Genomic DNA, 18379 nt, shown 5'->3' on the forward strand with positions numbered 1-18379 from the left:
CACACTTTCTTAAGACTCAGTTCCTGGAACTTCCTATCACAGTGTTTCAAAAAGGACGTCCCCCCTCTTCTGTAACCATACAACCCCAAGTAGGAAATGTTCTAATTTGTACACAAACCAATTATAAAACACGTTCTGTACACGAACAAACGACAAAACATTTACTCAATTATAAATTATGTCCGTCTTGTTACAACAAGTGAGGATGACACTGAAGACTCAGTTACAGTTTATGTAAGAGATCTGTTCTACACAGTAGTAGTCATGATATGACAAATGACAACGTACAATAGTATAATAATGTCTGTATATAGATTCACATGAACAAAGTTGAATATATTCCATGAAAGGAGAACAACCTATCTAACTGAATCACTGTTACTCCTCTGCAGTCCTTTGCAACTATAATTTGAGAGGTACAGGAACAGTCTACATAGAACATTGTTATCTGAGATTGACCAGTGAGCCTCCTAAACACACAGCCTCCAGGCACAGGCCTTCTGTCAGTCAATCAATGTGCTGCTCTGGCAAAGAGCCCATTTCCATGGTTGACTGATTCACTACTATGATGCCTTGCCTCCATAATATTTTTGGCCACATGTACACTACCCATGAATGACTTAACTATTGGAGAGCTTAGCAAAAGGATTGCCATCTGTTTGATGGGACACTCTTTTGAAAAAGGATGGTAGCCTATCCGTTTTAATTAAAATGATAATCCAAATAATAATGTAGGCTAGTTTATGTGAACTGACTTTTGCATGTCAGTAAGCGTGACCACTCCCTTCTTTAGATACCAATTGCATTTATCAGGAGTTGCATATCATATTAAACATGAAAGATATTTGTATCGTTATAATTGCACACCTTTTTAATTACTGTAGCCAAGCATTCGCGCATTTTCTATTGTGTTCAAGTTTTTTACAACCTTTGTTACAACATTTTCTTCGTATTTTGTCAGAAAGTTTATTGTATGATTGATAGTTGCTAGAATAAAAAACTGACGCTCATTCGCATAGGCAGATTGTCCCAAAACGGGGCAGCCCCCAGCAAATAAAATCCCATCATCGCATGACGTAGAATTACAGTCAGCATTCTTCTCTGTACCGGTGCGAGGTCTAGCCCTGGTACTCACTGCCTCTGTTTCAGGATTTTCACTTAATTGCGACCTCGTTGCTTTTTTCTTCTTTCTTTTCTTTCTTCTTATTTGAAACCACAGCATCTAACAAACTGAAGTTCCCTTTGTCAAGGTATGGACGGCCATTCTTTTCAGTAGTTTTTAAACCTGACAGCTGGCTAAGCCAGCTAGCTAGCTAACGTTAGCTATTAGCCGCCTCTAAAATGGCTTCTGGTTGTTAGCCACGCTAGTAGCTGGCTGGCTAGCTAGCGATCCTATTTCCAAGCTATCTAAATGCCATTCCAATGGAGGTTGGCACATTGCGTAGCACAGCTAACTAGCATAGCTAACGAAACCTGTTTTAACAGATAGCAAGCTAGCTACCATGGTCAGAAAATGGCGTCTTTTAGAAATGGCAATTCTCACTGAACCGGTGTTTTTTACTTTGAACATAGTAAATGCGTTTGTGTCGCATTTTATACATACTAAGCTACCATTTCCCCCACAAACGATTAACTAGCTGGCTACGTGATCAATTGCCAAACCAAGGTTGGCTTGGCCACACTTTTGCTTACCAGCTAGTTAGCCATTACTAACACAATTTCTTCTTAGCTTGCATGTCCCTGCTAGCTAGCTAACAACCCTTTGTTAGCCAGTCTAGCTAGCTAGTTGTTCTAGTCGTTCGTGTGGGATGTTTACCGATATTATTCAGAATTACTTTGTTATATATTGAGTGTCTGACGTTAGTTTGGTAAACAGCCACACAATATACAACTGAACAAAATTGTCATTAGAATCATAATTTTCTAAGTGACAATCTTCTTCCTACAGGTAGCTTTTGCCCACCCCCTTCCTGTGAATATTATTCTTTTTGGTAATTCTTCGTTGTCCAGCCGCCAAAGTGGAGAGTGTGATTGCAGAAGGGGGCGCTTCTCGTTTCAGGTATTTGCAGTTTGATGATGTACCCCCATGCCTCCCATCCCTGCAGTCATAATCACAATACTGAGATTCCATTGACACTCATGTCACATTGTATATTCTGTATTTTAGTGCTTCTTCGGGAGGGGGAGGAGGTCGGGGTGCACCTCAGCACCATCCCAAGACTGTCGGCAACAGGTACCCCACAATCTGAATCTTCAAACCCCTTTCAGGATTTTAACAAAATTGTAATTTTATGGGGCACAAGCTCCGTTTACGTCCACATAAGATTTACACCTTTTGTTTGTCTTCTAGCGAGTTCCTGGGGAAACCCCCAGGATCTAGCGTTCAGAGATGGGTACCTTCACGAAGCACTAGACGAGATGTCAACGCCTCCAATGAAAAAGAACGACATGATGCAATCTTCAGGAAAGTGAGAGGGTATGTGTCCCCCTAAAGGCTGTCAACCGGCCTAGAGTTGTTTCATACATGTTTCCAAAATGTATTGTCTGGCCTGCACGTTGATCCTTCGTTTAAAATGTCTGTGAGCCCAGGGTCAGATTGTTTTGTAAGTGTTTATTCACTTCTGTGGTTTCTAAACAAACGCAAGCTATTGTCGGCCAAAGAGAGCACTATGTCTCCTAATGTTATTTTATTTTATTTTTGTACCCCTCCCTTAGCATACTTAATAAGCTGACCCCCGAGAAGTTTGACAAGCTATGCCTTGAGCTCCTGAATGTGGGCGTAGATTCAAAACTCGTCCTAAAAGGAATCATCTTGCTGGTGAGTTCTTTTGTCCAACTCTCCCCAGATCCAGCCTACCAAGACTGTCACACAAGTTGTCCATTTATTCAAACGTGAAGATCAACAACATTGTTTACCAAGTCAAGGCCCCTCTGTCCAACAGATCGTTGACAAAGCCCTTGAAGAGCCCAAGTATAGCTCCCTATATGCTCAGCTATGTCTGCGATTGGCAGAGGATGCACCAAACTTTGACGGCCCATCACCGGAGATCCAAACATCACAAAAGCAGAGCACCGTAAGTGTCTGGTTTTTCAATTGGCCACCTGCCTCACGTACGATGGTATGAGAAACTGTTTATACTGTGGCGTACATGTCTCTGATCAGGTTTTTTGGAAGTGTGACGATATTTGACATTTCTTGTTTCCCAGACATTCAGGAGACTTCTGATTTCTAAGCTCCAAGATGAATTTGAGAACCGTGCCAGAAATGTTGAAAGTGAGTTAAGTTTCTGTTTTTATTTTAATGTTGGTTATTGTGATTTGTTTTTGAAAATAAATGTTCTTCTCTTAACCTTGACTTGCTTGTCTCGCCACAGTCTATGACAAACATGACAACCCTCTTACCTCTGAGGAGGAGGAGCAGCGTGCCATTGCCAAGATCAAAATGCTGGGCAACATCAAATTCATTGGGGAACTTGGCAAGCTTGATCTTATCCATGAATCTATCCTTCATAAGTGCATCAAAACAGTAAGTTGACTTTGGAAGTGGCAGTGTCCATTCAGTGACTTTGATATCGAAGGGAATCGCCTCTTAAAGTTTCTGTCTCCCCCTTCAGCTTTTGGAAAAGAAGAAGAGAGTCCAACTTAAAGATATGGGGGAGGATCTGGAGTGCCTCTGTCAGATAATGAGAACAGTGGGGCCTAGACTAGATCATGAGAAAGCTAAGGTACCGTTTGAACCTCTTTTTTGTTGGTTGTCTTAACGCACTCGTCAAGGATCCAGTTGGGCATTAACGTTTGTCTGCTCTCTCTCCCAGTCTTTAATGGATCAGTACTTTGGCCGTATGCAGTCCTTAATGAACAACAAGGACTTGCCAGCGCGGATCCGTTTCCTGCTGCAGGATACGGTGGAGTTGCGAGAGAACGATTGGGTGCCTCGCAAAGCTTTCATCGACAACGGACCAAAGACGATTAACCAGATTCGTCAGGAAGCAGTAAAGGTTTGTGTACCTTTTCCTCTTGTGCAGGCAATTGACGTTACTCATAAGTGCCTGCTCGGGTCTGAATGGATTTGTACCTTTCCAGGATTTGGGAGTTTTTATTCCACCAATGTCCCAGGGAATGAGGACGGACTTCTTTCTGGATGGCTCCTTCATGCCAACCAGAATGAAACTTGACAGGGAAACCGTTGGGGGGTTGGCCGATATGTTTGGACAAATGCCAGGTGAGGCCAAGTAATAACCGGCTTAGGATGATTGAGGGTGCTGCTGTTCCCACTCATCTATTGTTGTACTGCCTCTGTCCTAGACTACACGCCAGGTCTTAGCTGGTGTCATCTAATGTTTCTGTCCTGCTCTGTCCAGTGGGGAGTGGGATCGGCACCGGCCCTGGGGTGATTCAGGACCGCTACTCCCCAACCATGGGGCGTCATCGCACAAATCCGCTCTTCAACGGACACAGTGGGCACACCGCCCCTGCCCCGCAGTCCCAGTTTGACATGGGAGGCAAGCCATTTATGAAATCGAACCCGGTAAGAAATACGTCGCTCTTCAGTTCAATATTGAAGGTTTGCGATAAGGGGCACAAGTATAGCAAGGAATATAATGTTGGTTATGTGTACTTTCTCCCCCTCTTAGGGTCAGAATCCGATTTTCCAGAACCAGAACCACTCTGTGCAGCAGCAGGCCCAGTCCAAGGACATGGCTCCCCGCTTCATCAAGAAGGGACAGCTCAACGCTGATGAGGTACGGCCCCTGCTCAGCACGCTCCCCAGCTACTCACAAGCAGATCAAACCGTTTTGGAAATTTTTAATACGTCTTTCGCCCCTTTCCAGATCAGTCTTAGGCCAGCACAGTCATTCCTTTTGAACAAAAACCAAGTGCCAAAGTTGCAGCCGCAGATCCCAACCATGATTCCTCCCAGCGCTCAACCTCCACGCACACAGACGCCACCACTGGGACAGGTATGGGGAACGGCACATGCAATTACACTAACATTTTAAATCCACTTAAAATAACTATTGGTAAGCACATGTCCTTATGTCTCTGAACTGGTCTTTTGAACCTTAATTTGTATCATGTCTCAGCCTCCACAGCTTGGTCTGAAAACCAACCCTCCTCCTATCCAGGAAAAACCTCCAAAGACCAACAAGAAACCACCTCCTGCAAAGGAAGAGTTGCTAAAGATGACCGTATGTACTCTTGCCTTCTTTCAGCTCCTTTTTTTTTTTTTTTATAAACACGTTTCTTTTCCCTGGGGGAGATGAGAGAATCTAACTTCTCTAACCCCCCCCCCCCCAGGAGACCATAGTGACTGATTACCTGAATGGCAAAAACATTGATGAAGCTGTGACTGGTGTGAGGGAGATGAAGGCTCCCAAGCACTTCCTGCCTGAGATGTTGAGCAAGATTGTGATCTGTTCTTTGGACCGCTCTGACGACGACAAGGAGCAAGCCAGCACCCTAATCCACAACCTCCACTCAGAGGGCCTCATCACTGGGGAGAACTTCATGCAGGTGAGACCCACTACCATGGAGGAGGTGGGAGGGCTTCTGGGATATATCGTACAGGACGTTGCCTCTCCCTACCAAAAGTACACCTAATATCTTGCTGTCCACTAGTGCATCACTTCCCTTGATATTCACCCGTCTTCCTGCTGTTTCCCCAGGCTTTCCTCAGCGTCCTGGATCAGTGTGCTAAGATCGAGGTGGACATCCCCCTGGTGAAGTCCTACCTGGCCCAGTTTGCGGCGCGCTCCATCATGGCTGAGCTGATCAGCGTGGCGGAGCTGGCCCACCCCCTGGAGAACGGCACCCACTTCCCCCTCTTCCTGCTCTGCCTGCAGCAGGCGGCCAAGCTGAAGGACCGTGAGTGGCTGACCGACCTCTTCCAGCAGAGCAAGGTCAACATGCAGAAGATGTTGCCTGGTAGGTGCCCCAGTTTGCCGGCATGTCGTATACACTGTGGTTAAGCCCCCAGTATGAAATGTATGGCCAGATCTTTTGAGCTTTTCAGTGAGGTATGAGAAATCCATTCAATAAGCGTTGTGTTGTAATCTGCAGTAGAATGTGCTGGCCGTGTTCTTAAGAGCCCGTCCCTTATAACTGATCGTGACGCTCATCGATGCCTGTTCCCATTGCCAGAGATCGACCAGAACAAGGACCGGATGCTGGAGATCTTGGAGGGCAAAGGGCTGAGCTTCCTGTTCCCTCTGATGAAGCTGGAAAAGGAGCTTCTGAAGCAGATCCAGGCCGACCCCTCCCCCCAGTCCATCTACAAGTGGATCAAGGACAACATCTCCCCCAAGCTCCACACAGACAAAGGATTCGTCAACATCCTCATGACCAGGTACGGAGAGGACGTTGTTGTACAAACGGCTACAGGTGCCCCCTTTTTTCTCCCTCCCTTTTTAAATGGTCCCATTTTCCAACGTAATTGTAGCTGTCCTCGTTCGGGCTGAGTAACGTCTGCCATTGGAAGACTGACTCAGCGCCTGGTCTCCTCTCCCCCCCAGCTTCTTGCAGTACATCGCCCATGAGATCAACGCTGACGAGGACGAGGACCAGCTCTCGGCCCCACCGAAGGAGCAGCTGGAGCAGGAGAAGCAGCTGCTGCTGGCCTTCAAGCCCGTCATGCAGAAGTTCCTGCATGACCACATGGACCTGCAAGTCAGCGCTCTGTATGCCCTGCAGGTCCACTCCAATGCTAAAGCTTTCCCTAAAGGTACGCTGCAGCGCTGGGGGCTGGCGGCCACAGTCCACCTATCCTCATGAGTCTCATGGTCTTGACTTGGAAGACTTCTGCCACACCGATCTTGATGTGAAACAAGGTTAGGTAGTTCTGTCTAAATTCCCTTTTCTGCTTCCCTCCAGGCATGCTACTGCGCTACTTTGTCAACTTTTATGATATGGAAATAATTGAAGAAGAAGCCTTCCTCGCATGGAAAGAAGACATCACCCAAGAATTTCCTGGAAAGGGAAAAGCATTATTCCAGGTAAATAAATCCCTTTCTCCTCTGGTGCTTCTCGCATAGCTCACCTGCGGCTAGTTTGGTTTGTTAAACGTTTTAGATCAACACTTGTATTATTGTTTTTGTTGATTTTATGTAAAGCACTTTGAGCTGCAATTCTTGTATGAAAAGTGCGATATAAATAAAGTCTTACTTACTTACTACCTGCCTCTGGTGCTGCTGGTATGAAGTGCTCCGTGAGCTTATGCCTCTCTGTGTGTAAAGGTGAACCAGTGGCTGACCTGGCTGGAGACAGCTGAGGAGGAGGAGTCAGAGGAGGAGGCTGACTGAGGAGGAGGCTGACTGAGGAGGAGGAGGCTGACTGAGGAGGAGGAGGCTGACTGAGGAGGAGGAGGCTGACTGAGGAGGAGGAGGCTGACTGAGGAGGAGGAGTCAGGAGGAGGCTGACTGAGGAGGAGGAGTCAGGAGGAGGCTGACTGAGGAGGAGGAGTCAGGAGGAGGAGGAGTCAGGAGGAGGCTGACTGAGGAGGAGGAGTCTGACTGAGGAGGAGGAGTCAGAGACCAGCGGAAGCCTTATGGTGTGAAGAGGCTATATGATACAGCTTTTTGTTTTTCCTTGTTTCCCCACCTGACCCCCGCCCCCTTCACCCCTCATTATGATATGCATATTCTAACCACTGCAACAATTCATTCCGCTATCAAGTTTTTGCCATGTTTAGCCAATGCATGTTTAGTTTTATATTCACTCTTAGCTCTTTATTTTTATTTTTGGGGGAGGGGGGGTGTTTGGCTCTGATTTAGCTCAAGGTCTTAAGCGTATAACGGTTTACATCTGTTCAAAGAGCCCGTTGGAGATCAATGCAGCAGCTCTGAACATGGGCCTCTTGTGTTGCTGTATTAGTAATGTATTGCAAAGGGCCTGTTTCCTGCTGCTCTCCTGCTTTTGTGTTAACCGACTAGCAACACTGTAGAGATGCACTTTGCTCAACGTCATGCTGAGTCGTTGCAATATATTCACACTCATCCCTTTGATTGTTACAAAGAACCCTTAACTGTAATCATTGGTTACCATAACTTTAATAGTTATTGCTTGTGTTTCTACCTCCTTGTTATGGGCATCATGTGCTAGAGTTGAATTACTTCATGTCCCATTTCAGATGAACATGCATAGATGAGTCTGGACTGATGCACAAGTCTGTAATAAACAAAAAAAACCTGGTTTACTTGCACAACATAACCCTGATTGTAAAAAAAAAAAAAATTGCCCTTTTTTTTAAGTGCTTTTTGTAGATGTATGGTAACATCTGCTGGGAGATATGAAATGATGCGGCCTTGTTAGTTTCTCGACCTTTGTTGCTGTATATCCCTGATACTCCCCTTGTATCTGTCACACTCTGTGATACTTGAATTCCTTGGCATCACAGCATGCTCATAGATTACCACAAGCTTGGTCTCTGTTGCAACTGTTTTCAACATAGGTGCTTACAAGTTCAACTGTTTTTTTACTGGTCTTAATTGGGACAAAAGTTTGAGATTTGAATTTATTACTTTTCCACCATGTGGCCATACCTCGTGCGTAAATTTGAAGCCTGTTTGCCATATTTGTCTAACCTAGATATTTATTGATTTAGTTTATTATGATACAAAGTAATCTCCCATTTTAACTCCATTTGATGAAATCACGAGGTCTGAATCTGTACAATGAAACTTTATATATACAAGTGTTACTGTAAGTGCTAAGAATGTCAGTGTACCACTATTGCTTAACTTTCAATAAAGTTAAACACTTGAGTTTACTTTTTTCGATGGTCATCTCTTACCAAGCCACTGAATAAGGGTTATTAAATGTACTGTCCAAGTAGGAACTAATGATAATTGTCTTAGGTAGTAAGATAAAGCTCTTTAGACTTTAATCTCCCAGCTCCAGTGGCAAATGTACAGTTTTTCTGTACTTGCTTTCGAGGCATGTCCAGCAGGAATTCCTATTCCCTCAGGTTGCCATGGAAGAGAGCTGTTTTTGGCTTTTGTTTCAGGAATGTGTTCCTGTTAAAGCAAGCCATTATTCAGCTCACCATACTGAGAATATGCTATTATGACTTCTGCTTTATGATTCAGCCCCACTAGACCCAGGTTGTGGGAGGACTGTCTTGTCTAAGTTCTTTCCAGCTATGGCTGCAGTGCCACAGCACATCAGCATGTATCTGTGAGGAGCAGTTAAGAGCATTTAACGTCTTTTTTACTCAACTGGTGTCGTCTGGAGTTGTGCCGTCTATTCAGGGGTCTGGACATTGCTGTCAGTGCTGAGGAGCGTTCACAAGCCCGTGTGTGCTTGGTCCACCCCACTGTGGCACCTCTGGAATGGGGGCAGTGTGTTCTAAGCCTCTGGATGTGTATCAAGTCTAAAAATAAAGCATAACTTTAATAACCGCAACCTCGAAGCTTGCTGTCCAATTACTCAGTAGTGCCTAGTGTCCATAAGAGTTCCATAGAGGACATTTGGCATGACTGTTTTGATTGAATTTGTTTTCTTAAAATGACAAGTAGTAAATGTTAGACATTTTTCAGTGTTTATTATATACATTTAACTCATATCTGGGGCTGTTTTCTCAATGTTCTTTTCAAATGATGTCAAATACAAAATAGGGGTTACATCCTCAAGACTTTCACTTTTAACAATCAAATTGTCCTTCGCCATCAACAACATAAGAGGATATAAAAAGGTACAGCAATCGACGTTAGACCTTTTTCACAGCCCGGCAACCATATACTAGCTAAGACAACCCCGTAAACAATTCTGTGCTTCTTTTAGACGCAAATCAAGACAGAAAATAAAAGAGCCTCTACAAAAATCCATGTCAAAGGGACATATTTTCATGTGATGTAAGAGTCTGTTTGTTCAGAGTCAGGCTCAGTCGCTGTCGTCGTCGTCGGAGCCGTGGTTGGAGCCCCGGTTGGAGCCGCGGTTGGAGCCCCCGTTGTTAGAACCCTCGGGTTCTGAGGCGTTGTCGGAGCGACGCGGGGAGCCCTCGTTGTCTGAGCCCGCCTCGGAGCCTCTGCCTGAGCCTCTGTCTGAGGCCGGGGCGGGGGAGCCGGCCCGAGACTCGTCCTCTGAGACGTTGGAGCGGCTCCTCTTGCTCTCGTTGTCGGACTGCTCCGAGTCGGACTGCTGCTGCGCTCTCCTCCTCTTCACCGGGCGGTCGCTCCCGGAATCGTCGTCGCCGGAGCCTCCGGAGCGCTGCTGGGGGCTTCCCGCCTCGCTACCGGAGCGGTCGCGGCCCCCGTCCGATTCGCTGTCGGACCCCAGCCGCTTCCTGTGTCCACCCTCATCCTCGGAACCAGAACCACTGTCTCTGGGGTTCCTGGATAGACAAACGGAGCAGGGCACGGCAACAATGATCAAGCACTATTCCAGCGTTTCCCAGGTAACGTTCCTGTAGAACTTGTGTTTCTACGTTGTACGTACCTGTCCTCAGCTATCTTCAGCCCGTCCTCATCCGAGGAGTCGGAAGAGGAGATGATGGCCTTTGACTTGATCTTCCCCTTGAGGGAGGGTGGCATGCGCTCAGGCTTGGCCTGCGCAAAAACACAAACACGTTAAATCTCGGGGGATCAAACCCGATCGAAAACCGTTTCGGTTTCAAAGCTTCCAAACTTGCACTGAAAGGAAAATGAGGAGGGAAACAAAAGTGAACCCTGACCCTTTCCATCTTCTTGCCCCCTCTGGGTTTACGCTGCTTCTTGGGTCGGGAGCCGCCCTCTTCATCATCACTGCCATCATCGCCTCCTTTGGCAGGTCTGGAAGACAAAGGTCAAAGGTCGTAACTCACGCCCCTCTTACTCCCTCCTGCCCCCCCCCCCACACCTGTGCTAAAACGACAAGACTCACCTTCTCCTCTTCTTGCGGGACTTCCCGTCCTCGCCCTCCTCCCCGTCCTCGCTGCCGCTGCCTCTCCTCTTCTTCTTCCTCTTGAGGGGCAGGTCCTCGTCCGAATCGTCGTTGACAAACTCATCAAAGTCCCCTCCCTTCTTACGCTGGGGAGCACGAGACAAAACCACGCTAGGGTTAAAACCCTGGTCATCCACCACAGTCCACCTGATGGACATCCTGCTGTTAGCCTAGCTCCACCTCTCCACTACAGACCCATGGATCCCGTGACCCCCAGCTCCACCTCTCCACTACAGACCCATGGATCCTGTGACCCCCCAGCTCCACCTCTCCGCTACAGACCCATGGATCCCGTGACCCCCCAGCTCCACCTATCCACTACAGACCCATGGATCCTGTGACCCCCCAGCTCCACCTCTCCGCTACAGACCCATGGATCCCGTGACCCCCCAGCTCCACCTATCCACTACAGACCCATGGATCCTGTGACCCCCCAGCTCCACCTCTCCGCTACAGACCCATGGATCCCGTGACCCCCCAGCTCCACCTATCCACTACAGACCCATGGATCCTGTGACCCCCCAGCTCCACCTCTCCGCTACAGACCCATGGATCCCGTGACCCCCCAGCTCCACCTATCCACTACAGACCCATGGATCCTGTGACCCCCCAGCTCCACCTCTCCGCTACAGACCCATGGATCCCGTGACCCCCCAGCTCCACCTATCCACTACAGACCCATGGATCCTGTGACCCCCCAGCTCCACCTCTCCGCTACAGACCCATGGATCCTGTGACCCCCCCAGCTCCACCTCTCCGCTCACCCTGCCCTTCTTCTTCTCCTTGGCCGGCTCCTTCATCCCCTCAGCGAAGGACAGCAGGTTCTTGGTCTTCTCCACGTACATGGCCCTCTGTTCCAGCAGCTTCTTCTGCTCCTCCACCACCTTGGTTCTCTTGTCCTCCTGGAACGCAGCCAGAGGGGGAAAGACCACAGTGAAGACCGTGCCATTACAGGGGGGGGGGGGGGGGGAATCATAATATAAAGGGAAAATAAATATATATTCTCAAAACAGCTCAGTCACTACAACATCAATCAAGAAAATTATTTGAAAATGAGCAGTTTTCCGTCAAACAACTGTGCATTCTGTAAAAACGAACAAACCTTCTGCGTCGCTCTTACTGTATGACTCATTAGAATATAACAACGAGGGTCTCCCCCCCCCCCCCCTCCTCCATCCTACTGACCTGCTCCTTCATCATCTGCTGGCGCAGCAGGTCTCTCTCCTGCTCCTGCTTAGCTCGCATCTCCTTCTCCTCCTCATCCTGCTTCCTGGCCCGCGCCACGTGGTACTGGGCCTGGCTCAGCAGGTCAGAGCACTGCCTGCCTCACACACACACACACAGCTTACTAACAAGCCCCTTCCCAACACGGTCCATATCTACAACCATATCTTTTTTTTTCTTTCGGAGACATAGTAAAACTGCCTACACCCAGTATAACACTAATACAGATCACGAGCCAGGCTTGTGTTAGTGCGGGCGGGCGCATCCTCTTCCAAATCCCTCAAAGATCCGAGGGGGATTATGAGGAGTTCAAAACAGACCTGGCTTCTGTTGAGGCGAGCGCCAGGTCGAACCTCATCTTGTCTCCAGCCTTGCTGAGGTAGCTGAAATACCTGTGGATGCAGGGAGAGAGAGAGAGAGGTGTGAGGAGGGGAGTGGAGAGGGCGTGGGACTGTGGGCAGCAAGGTGCCAGAGCGGGGGGCAGGGTGCCAGAGCGGGGTGCCAGAGCGGCCAGAGCGGGGCAGCTCGTACCGGTGGGCCAGCTCCAGCTCTTTCACAGCGCTGAGGACGGCCTTCAGGTTGCTCTTCTCGTCCTTCAGCACCAGCGTGGCCAGCCTCTGCAGCACCAGCGCTACGTTGAACATCAGCACCGTGTCACTGGGGGCCACGTGGCGAGCCTGGAAACACACACACACAGTCAGCCCAAGTCCAATCACACACGCTCAAACTGGGCTAAAAGCACGCACGGTGCTGAACTTTAACCAGGGTGTGCTTGGCGGTCGCTGCAGAGAACAGGGGGAGCCCTCCATGTGAATGCCTGCTCTTACCTTCAGCAGGGTGTGCTTGCACTCTTGCAGTTTCCCACATTTAAAGAGAGCCCGGGCCAGGTACAGAAGCACCTCCGTGTTCTGATGCTTGTAGAATTTCTTCAGACAGTTCTCATACTACAAGACAGCACCACAAACAAAAAAAAGAAGACGAACACATTTGACTGTGATACGAAAACGTCCTTGTTCCTCCTGGAGGGTGCAAATCGCTGATCCCGTGGACCGTCTCACCATCTGCACGGCGCTGATGTACTGCTTCTGCTCCACGTAGATGTGAGCCAGGTTGAGCCACACGTCGCTGATGTCCGCCGTGGCCTCCCTCACCTGGGCGAAGACGTCGCGGGCCTCGCGGTAGTAGCCCTTGTGGGCCAGCACGGCGCCTGGGGGCGGGGGGGAGATACATTTACATTTAGTTATTTAGCAGACGCTCTTATCCAGAGCGACTTACAGTAAGTACAGGGACATTCCCCCGAGGCAAGTAGGGTGAAGTGCCTTGCCCAAGGACACAACGTCAGTTGGCACGGCCGGGAATCTAACTGGCAACCTTCGGATTACTAGCCCGATTCCCTCACCGCTCAGCCACCTGACTCCCTGGGATACACTGGGACCACAGGCCGGCTGGAGCACAACAGCAGCTTCTACCACGGAGGTAGCCCTCTGGGGCAGGGCCGAGAGGATGCGGGGCTAACTCACCTATGCCGTTGGCCGCGTAGAGGTTCTTGGAATCGTTCCGTAGGACCTGCTTGTAAATGGCCAGGGCTCGGTCCTGGTGTCTCTTTTCCTGCGGGACGACACAAACCGAAAGCACGCGCGAGTCATCCGCATCTCGTTTCCCCACGAACCGACACGCACCCCGATCCCTCCTCCCGTCATCCGGCCGCCTACCTTCTCGCGGTCCCTGGTGGGCTGGTGCAGGGTCTGCAGCCACACGTTCCCCAGCGCCAGCATGGAGTAGGTGTCGTTCTGGGTGGACGGCTGCTTGAGGATGCGCTCAAACTTCTTCTGGCCCGGCCCCCACTCCTGCTTGGCCAAGTGGAGGTTCCCGATCAGGGACCAGGCGTCTGGGTGGTCCTGTCAGAGAGAGAGAGAGAGAGACAGACAGCATGCATGACGTTGGAGGGGGGGGGAGGGTGTAGGACCACTCCTGGGTGAAGGAGGTACGCGGCCTGCTGTGAGACGAGAGCGGTACCTGGTTGATCTGCAGAGCCTCCTTGAACCAGTCGGAAGCTTCGTAGAAGTTCCCTTTGTCGCGGGCCATCGCACCTAGACGCAGGTAACCTGCAGGGACACGGGAGGGGAGACGGCCGGGGGGGGGGGGGGGGGGGGGGTCAAGGCTCACAATGCACAAAGCATCTGGAGAGGGAGCGACGGGAGTGGGCGCTCAGCGGCGTCTCTCTGGCACTCACAGTCCACGTAGTTGGGATGCTCCCTCAGGATGTTCTTGTAGAGCTTCTCCGCCTCCTGGAACTCACACATGGCCTCGTAGAGGCGGGCCAGGTTGTAGGAGGTGGTGACGGAGATGGCGTTGTAGTAGTGCTCGTCGTGTTCGCCTTCGGCCTTGGCCCGCTCCAGGGACGCCAGGAAGTATTTCTACGTCCGGGGAGGGGGGGGGGGACCAGACAGACGGTAGACTTATGAATGGGAGTGAGATGGCTGGGCGGTTAGGGAATCGGGCTAGTAATCTGAAGGTTGCCGGTTCGATTCCCGGCCGTGCCAATGACTTTGTGTCCTTGGGCAAGGCACTTCACCCTACTTGCCTCGGGGGAATGTCCTTTTACTTACTGTAAGTCGCTCTGGATAAGAGCGTCTGCTAAATGTAAATATATGATCAATCCCGCGGCGACACCGAACCACGTTAGCGCTATTGCTAGGTCACTGCTAAGGGAAACAAGTCATGGTGGTGTGAGGACCATCGGCCCCGGGCAGCAGGCCTACCTTGGCCTCCCCCAGGTTGCCCAGTCGGAAGTGGAGAGCCCCCAGGTTGTTCAGGATCTCCGGGGGCACGTCGGCCTGGACCTTCTCCTGCAGGATGCGGGTGGCCGTCCCGTAGGCCGACAGAGCCCCCTGGATGTCCGTCTGCTCCAGGATCTGAGCCAGCTCGATCCACGCCTCCACGTCGTCCGGATACTGCTCTGTCACCTTCTTCAGGTGGCCCTGCGCAGCAGACACATGGGGAGAGACACAGCGTTACCGTGGTGAAACTGTCCAGAGCTGTGTGTCAGTCACCGTAGCGAATGCAATGGCAATAACAGCAGATCATCTCAAGTGTCCACACAGATATTGACATTTTCAAATAGCTGCAACGCTTACTTTAGCTATGTCTCTCTTCTCCTGGTCATCGGAGGTGGCATAGAGAGAACCCAGGATCTTCATGGTTTCGTAGTTGTTGGGGTAGGCCTTCAGCACCTTTTCAAAGCACTGGGCTGCATTCTCCTTGTCTCTGCGGTACACGTACATCTGGCCCAGGCCGAAGAAGGGCAGCACGAAGGTGGACGAGGCAAACTGGGTGGCCTGGTAGTAGTACTGGAAGGCCTGGTCGTAGTCCTCCTGGAGGACAGTCCGGTAGGGAGACGGGTGACGGTTCGGTCCGCTCAGAAACACAATGCTGAGAGGCCCGCGGCCCGAGGCCTTACCTGGACGTGGAAGGAGCGGGCTAGCTGGTAGCAGCTCTCCGCCTGCATGGCCTCCACCTCTGTGTTGTGGAAGGCATGGAGAGCCAGGTGCTGCACTTTGCTGTAATCCTGAAATTTTGAGTTGAGAGTTAAGAGTCAAGTTATCCTCCGGTACAAGTTCAACGATCCCGAATAAGCGACCGAACGCGCCACCGAAAACGCACCTTTTTGAAGAAAAAGTGGTTGGCCAAGTGGTTGAGCACCATGGGGTTGCTGGGGTCGATGGTGTAGGCCCTGGAGAGGAGCTGCACCCCGTTCTTAATGGAGTCGGCCTCCTTGCTGTTGAGCTCCAGCACGGCCAGGCCCACCAGGGCGCCCACACACTTGGAGTTGAGCTCCAGAGCCCGGCCGAACGCCAGGCGGGCCTTCTCCAGCTTGTTCAGCTTCACGAAGCAGTGGCCCATCCCCAGCCTCACCTCAGCTGGACAGACAGAGACAGAGAGACAGAGAGAGAGAGAGAGAGAGAGAGAGAGAGAGAGAGTGTCAGAGGAAAAAATAACGCACCAGAACTCTACAAAGGCCGTTAATGGATTGACATGCTCGTTGTGGAGTATGTGCTTACCCGGACATCCAGGGTTTGTACGTAAAGCCTTTTTGTAGTAGGCCAGAGCCCCTCTGTAATCTTTTTTGTTGAAGGAGATGCAGGCTTTACCTGTGGACAGAAACGTTGTCGCGGTTATGAAAGTGGACGATCCCAGCGGAAACGGTTGCGACGCGACACTCCGCGTCCTGCCTACCCAGTAAAGCGGGGATGTTATTGGTGGACTGATTCAGGACAAAGTGGAACTGAGCGTCGGCCTGGTCCATCTTGTCCCCCTCCAGGAGACAGAAGCAGGCGCGACCCAGCAAGTGGTTCTGTCACACAAACAAAAACATGTCATCAAACAGCCAGGTTGCTCATGATACGATTTCGACAACAGCATGAACCTGACCAATCATCCTACAGCTGTCGTCTCACCTGGTCATACATGATGATCTTGTCCGCCATGGTGTAGAGCAGGGTGGCCTGTGTGATGAGCTCTTTCTTGGCATCCTTGTTCTTCTCCTTGCGAGCCTGCTGGACGTAGTAGGCAGCCAGCGTGTCCAGACAGGTCATCTGGTCCTTCTCGTGGTCCCTGTAATCCAGGTTGCCATCGATACGCGCTGCCTCCAGCAGCTTCACAAAGTCCTCCGTTTTCCCCTGCTTGTAGTACTCGAGCTGAGGGTCGATAGTTATCGTTTAAAGGATGGTAGATACAGTCATGTCTACACTGTGTATAGCTGCGCCGCTATTCCTCTAGAAGTGGCTTCGGACTGGAGGAAAGGATGTAGACAGGGTAGGCTGAAGTGTGTAAAACGAACTACATGTTAACTCACCGCCAGGGCGATCCATATGTGTAGCTGAGTGTGCTCCTGTTTCAGGATACTGATTACTTCATCCCCCTCAGGAAGCTGGTCGAAATCCAACTCAATAACCTGTAGAGCACAGACGGAATACAGATGAATATAATGTGTTCCACAACTCAATCTGCTTTTAATAGCTAGAAAACTGTTGATTGTTTTTTGATTGTTTCAGAGTAAGCATAGTCTTGCAGAATTAATTATTTTAACTGAAGTTGCATTAAGTAACTAAACTAAACGACACATTGTTTGCATGACTGATAGGTAGTCGTTGCACAATACAAAATGATCAACCAAGCAGGATTAAGGCTGGGCTATTCTTAATCAAAGGAACATACTATGCATTGATTTCATAATTTAGCATTACTAACAGACCGGAACACGTAAGAAACTAGCCAGTGTATGTGTGCTGAAATTATTGAGTAGGTGACTTCGCCTACACTACAACTAGCTATTTGGCTAATATCTAGCTTAGCTCGTAACACAGCCAGGCCACCCAAAAAGTTGTCCAAGAAGCCAAATAAACCAACATGTTTTTACCTCATCCGTGTCCCGTAAGGGGATTTCAATCGAACCCCGAGACATCTTTGTTGTTGGAAATCCACTCGCTGTATTCTTATTTTGTTAAATTTCCCACAACTGTCCCCGTGCTGCAGCTATCAAAAATCTGGCTTCCGCTGTTGCTGGTGTTCACGAAATAATGTCCGGGTCGTACAAGCGACTGCCGAAAAAGTTGTCTTTACTCAAAACAAAGCTGTACTACAATCACCCTTCTTCAAATAATGTGTCTCATGTTGTATGTTTCCAGACTAATAACTCTTGTTTTAATTTCCATAATTAAGTTGATTGATGTATCTGGCAGTAATTTCTAGGCTTCTTGGATTTTCTGTGTTATGAAATGAAAACTCTCTGCACATTAAGACTGAGTTTTTAAATAATGATCTTCGCATGTTCTGAAGAGAAGACTGAGGGTCAATGTGCTGCAGATTGTCCATTTGATATGTTAAACTGACTGATGTTAATTAAAATTGGCCATTAACTGTCTTGTTGTATGCAGACCTGAGCGAGGAATCAGTGGGGGCGCAGGCAGGAGGGTGGGGGGGTGGAGGGTGGGGGGATGTCATCTGGTTTTGATGTATGGCAGTGAATGATCAACAGGCAAAGGCTTCGCTCTCTGGAAAGCATCTTAAGGGTTTCCTCTGTTAACATCACAGAAAACTGGCAGCAACACAAAACACTGGACTTAGATTAAAAAATTGGGTGGTTTTATAACCAGACTATGATGAGATGTGGGCAGTGGATATTATGTTGATATGACAACATTCAGCAGCGTGCAAAAGAGCAGTCCACATTTGGGAGGTA

The 18379-nt window shown here is 49.3% G+C and overlaps 2 protein-coding genes across 2 annotated transcripts; one reads left to right on the forward strand and one right to left on the reverse strand.

Annotated features, from left to right (window-relative positions):
* Nucleotides 1–1985: 1985 nt before the first annotated feature.
* On the forward strand, nt 1986–8757 carry eif4g2a (eukaryotic translation initiation factor 4, gamma 2a; the record flags this gene model as incomplete). Its single annotated transcript, XM_067249242.1, has 21 exons — nt 1986–2059; nt 2168–2233; nt 2351–2476; nt 2716–2818; nt 2943–3074; nt 3208–3274; nt 3375–3526; nt 3615–3725; nt 3816–3998; nt 4084–4222; nt 4362–4528; nt 4635–4742; nt 4833–4961; nt 5085–5189; nt 5299–5514; nt 5667–5925; nt 6142–6346; nt 6513–6721; nt 6871–6992; nt 7233–7428; nt 7475–8757. Coding segments are annotated over 20 exons (2739 nt in total), but the record flags the coding sequence as incomplete, so codon positions are not given.
* Nucleotides 8758–9526: 769 nt separating this feature from the next.
* On the reverse strand, nt 9527–17698 carry ctr9 (CTR9 homolog, Paf1/RNA polymerase II complex component). The gene is made up of 23 exons (XM_067249393.1): nt 17558–17698; nt 16994–17092; nt 16596–16835; nt 16375–16492; nt 16200–16289; nt 15802–16058; nt 15599–15706; nt 15276–15512; nt 14901–15119; nt 14372–14555; nt 14155–14243; nt 13851–14036; nt 13659–13746; nt 13197–13345; nt 12966–13082; nt 12670–12815; nt 12459–12530; nt 12100–12235; nt 11679–11816; nt 10855–11000; nt 10667–10763; nt 10432–10541; nt 9527–10327 (listed from the first exon to the last, which is right to left on the reverse strand). The coding sequence occupies exons 1-23, from the start codon at nt 17600–17602 to the stop codon at nt 9877–9879; spliced, it is 3522 nt and encodes a 1173-aa protein (XP_067105494.1). The 5' UTR covers nt 17603–17698; the 3' UTR covers nt 9527–9876.
* Between the last annotated feature and the right edge of the window lie 681 nt (nt 17699–18379).

Source organism: Osmerus mordax, chromosome 13 (assembly GCF_038355195.1).
Source record: "Osmerus mordax isolate fOsmMor3 chromosome 13, fOsmMor3.pri, whole genome shotgun sequence".
Classification (NCBI taxonomy): Eukaryota; Metazoa; Chordata; class Actinopteri; order Osmeriformes; family Osmeridae; genus Osmerus; species Osmerus mordax.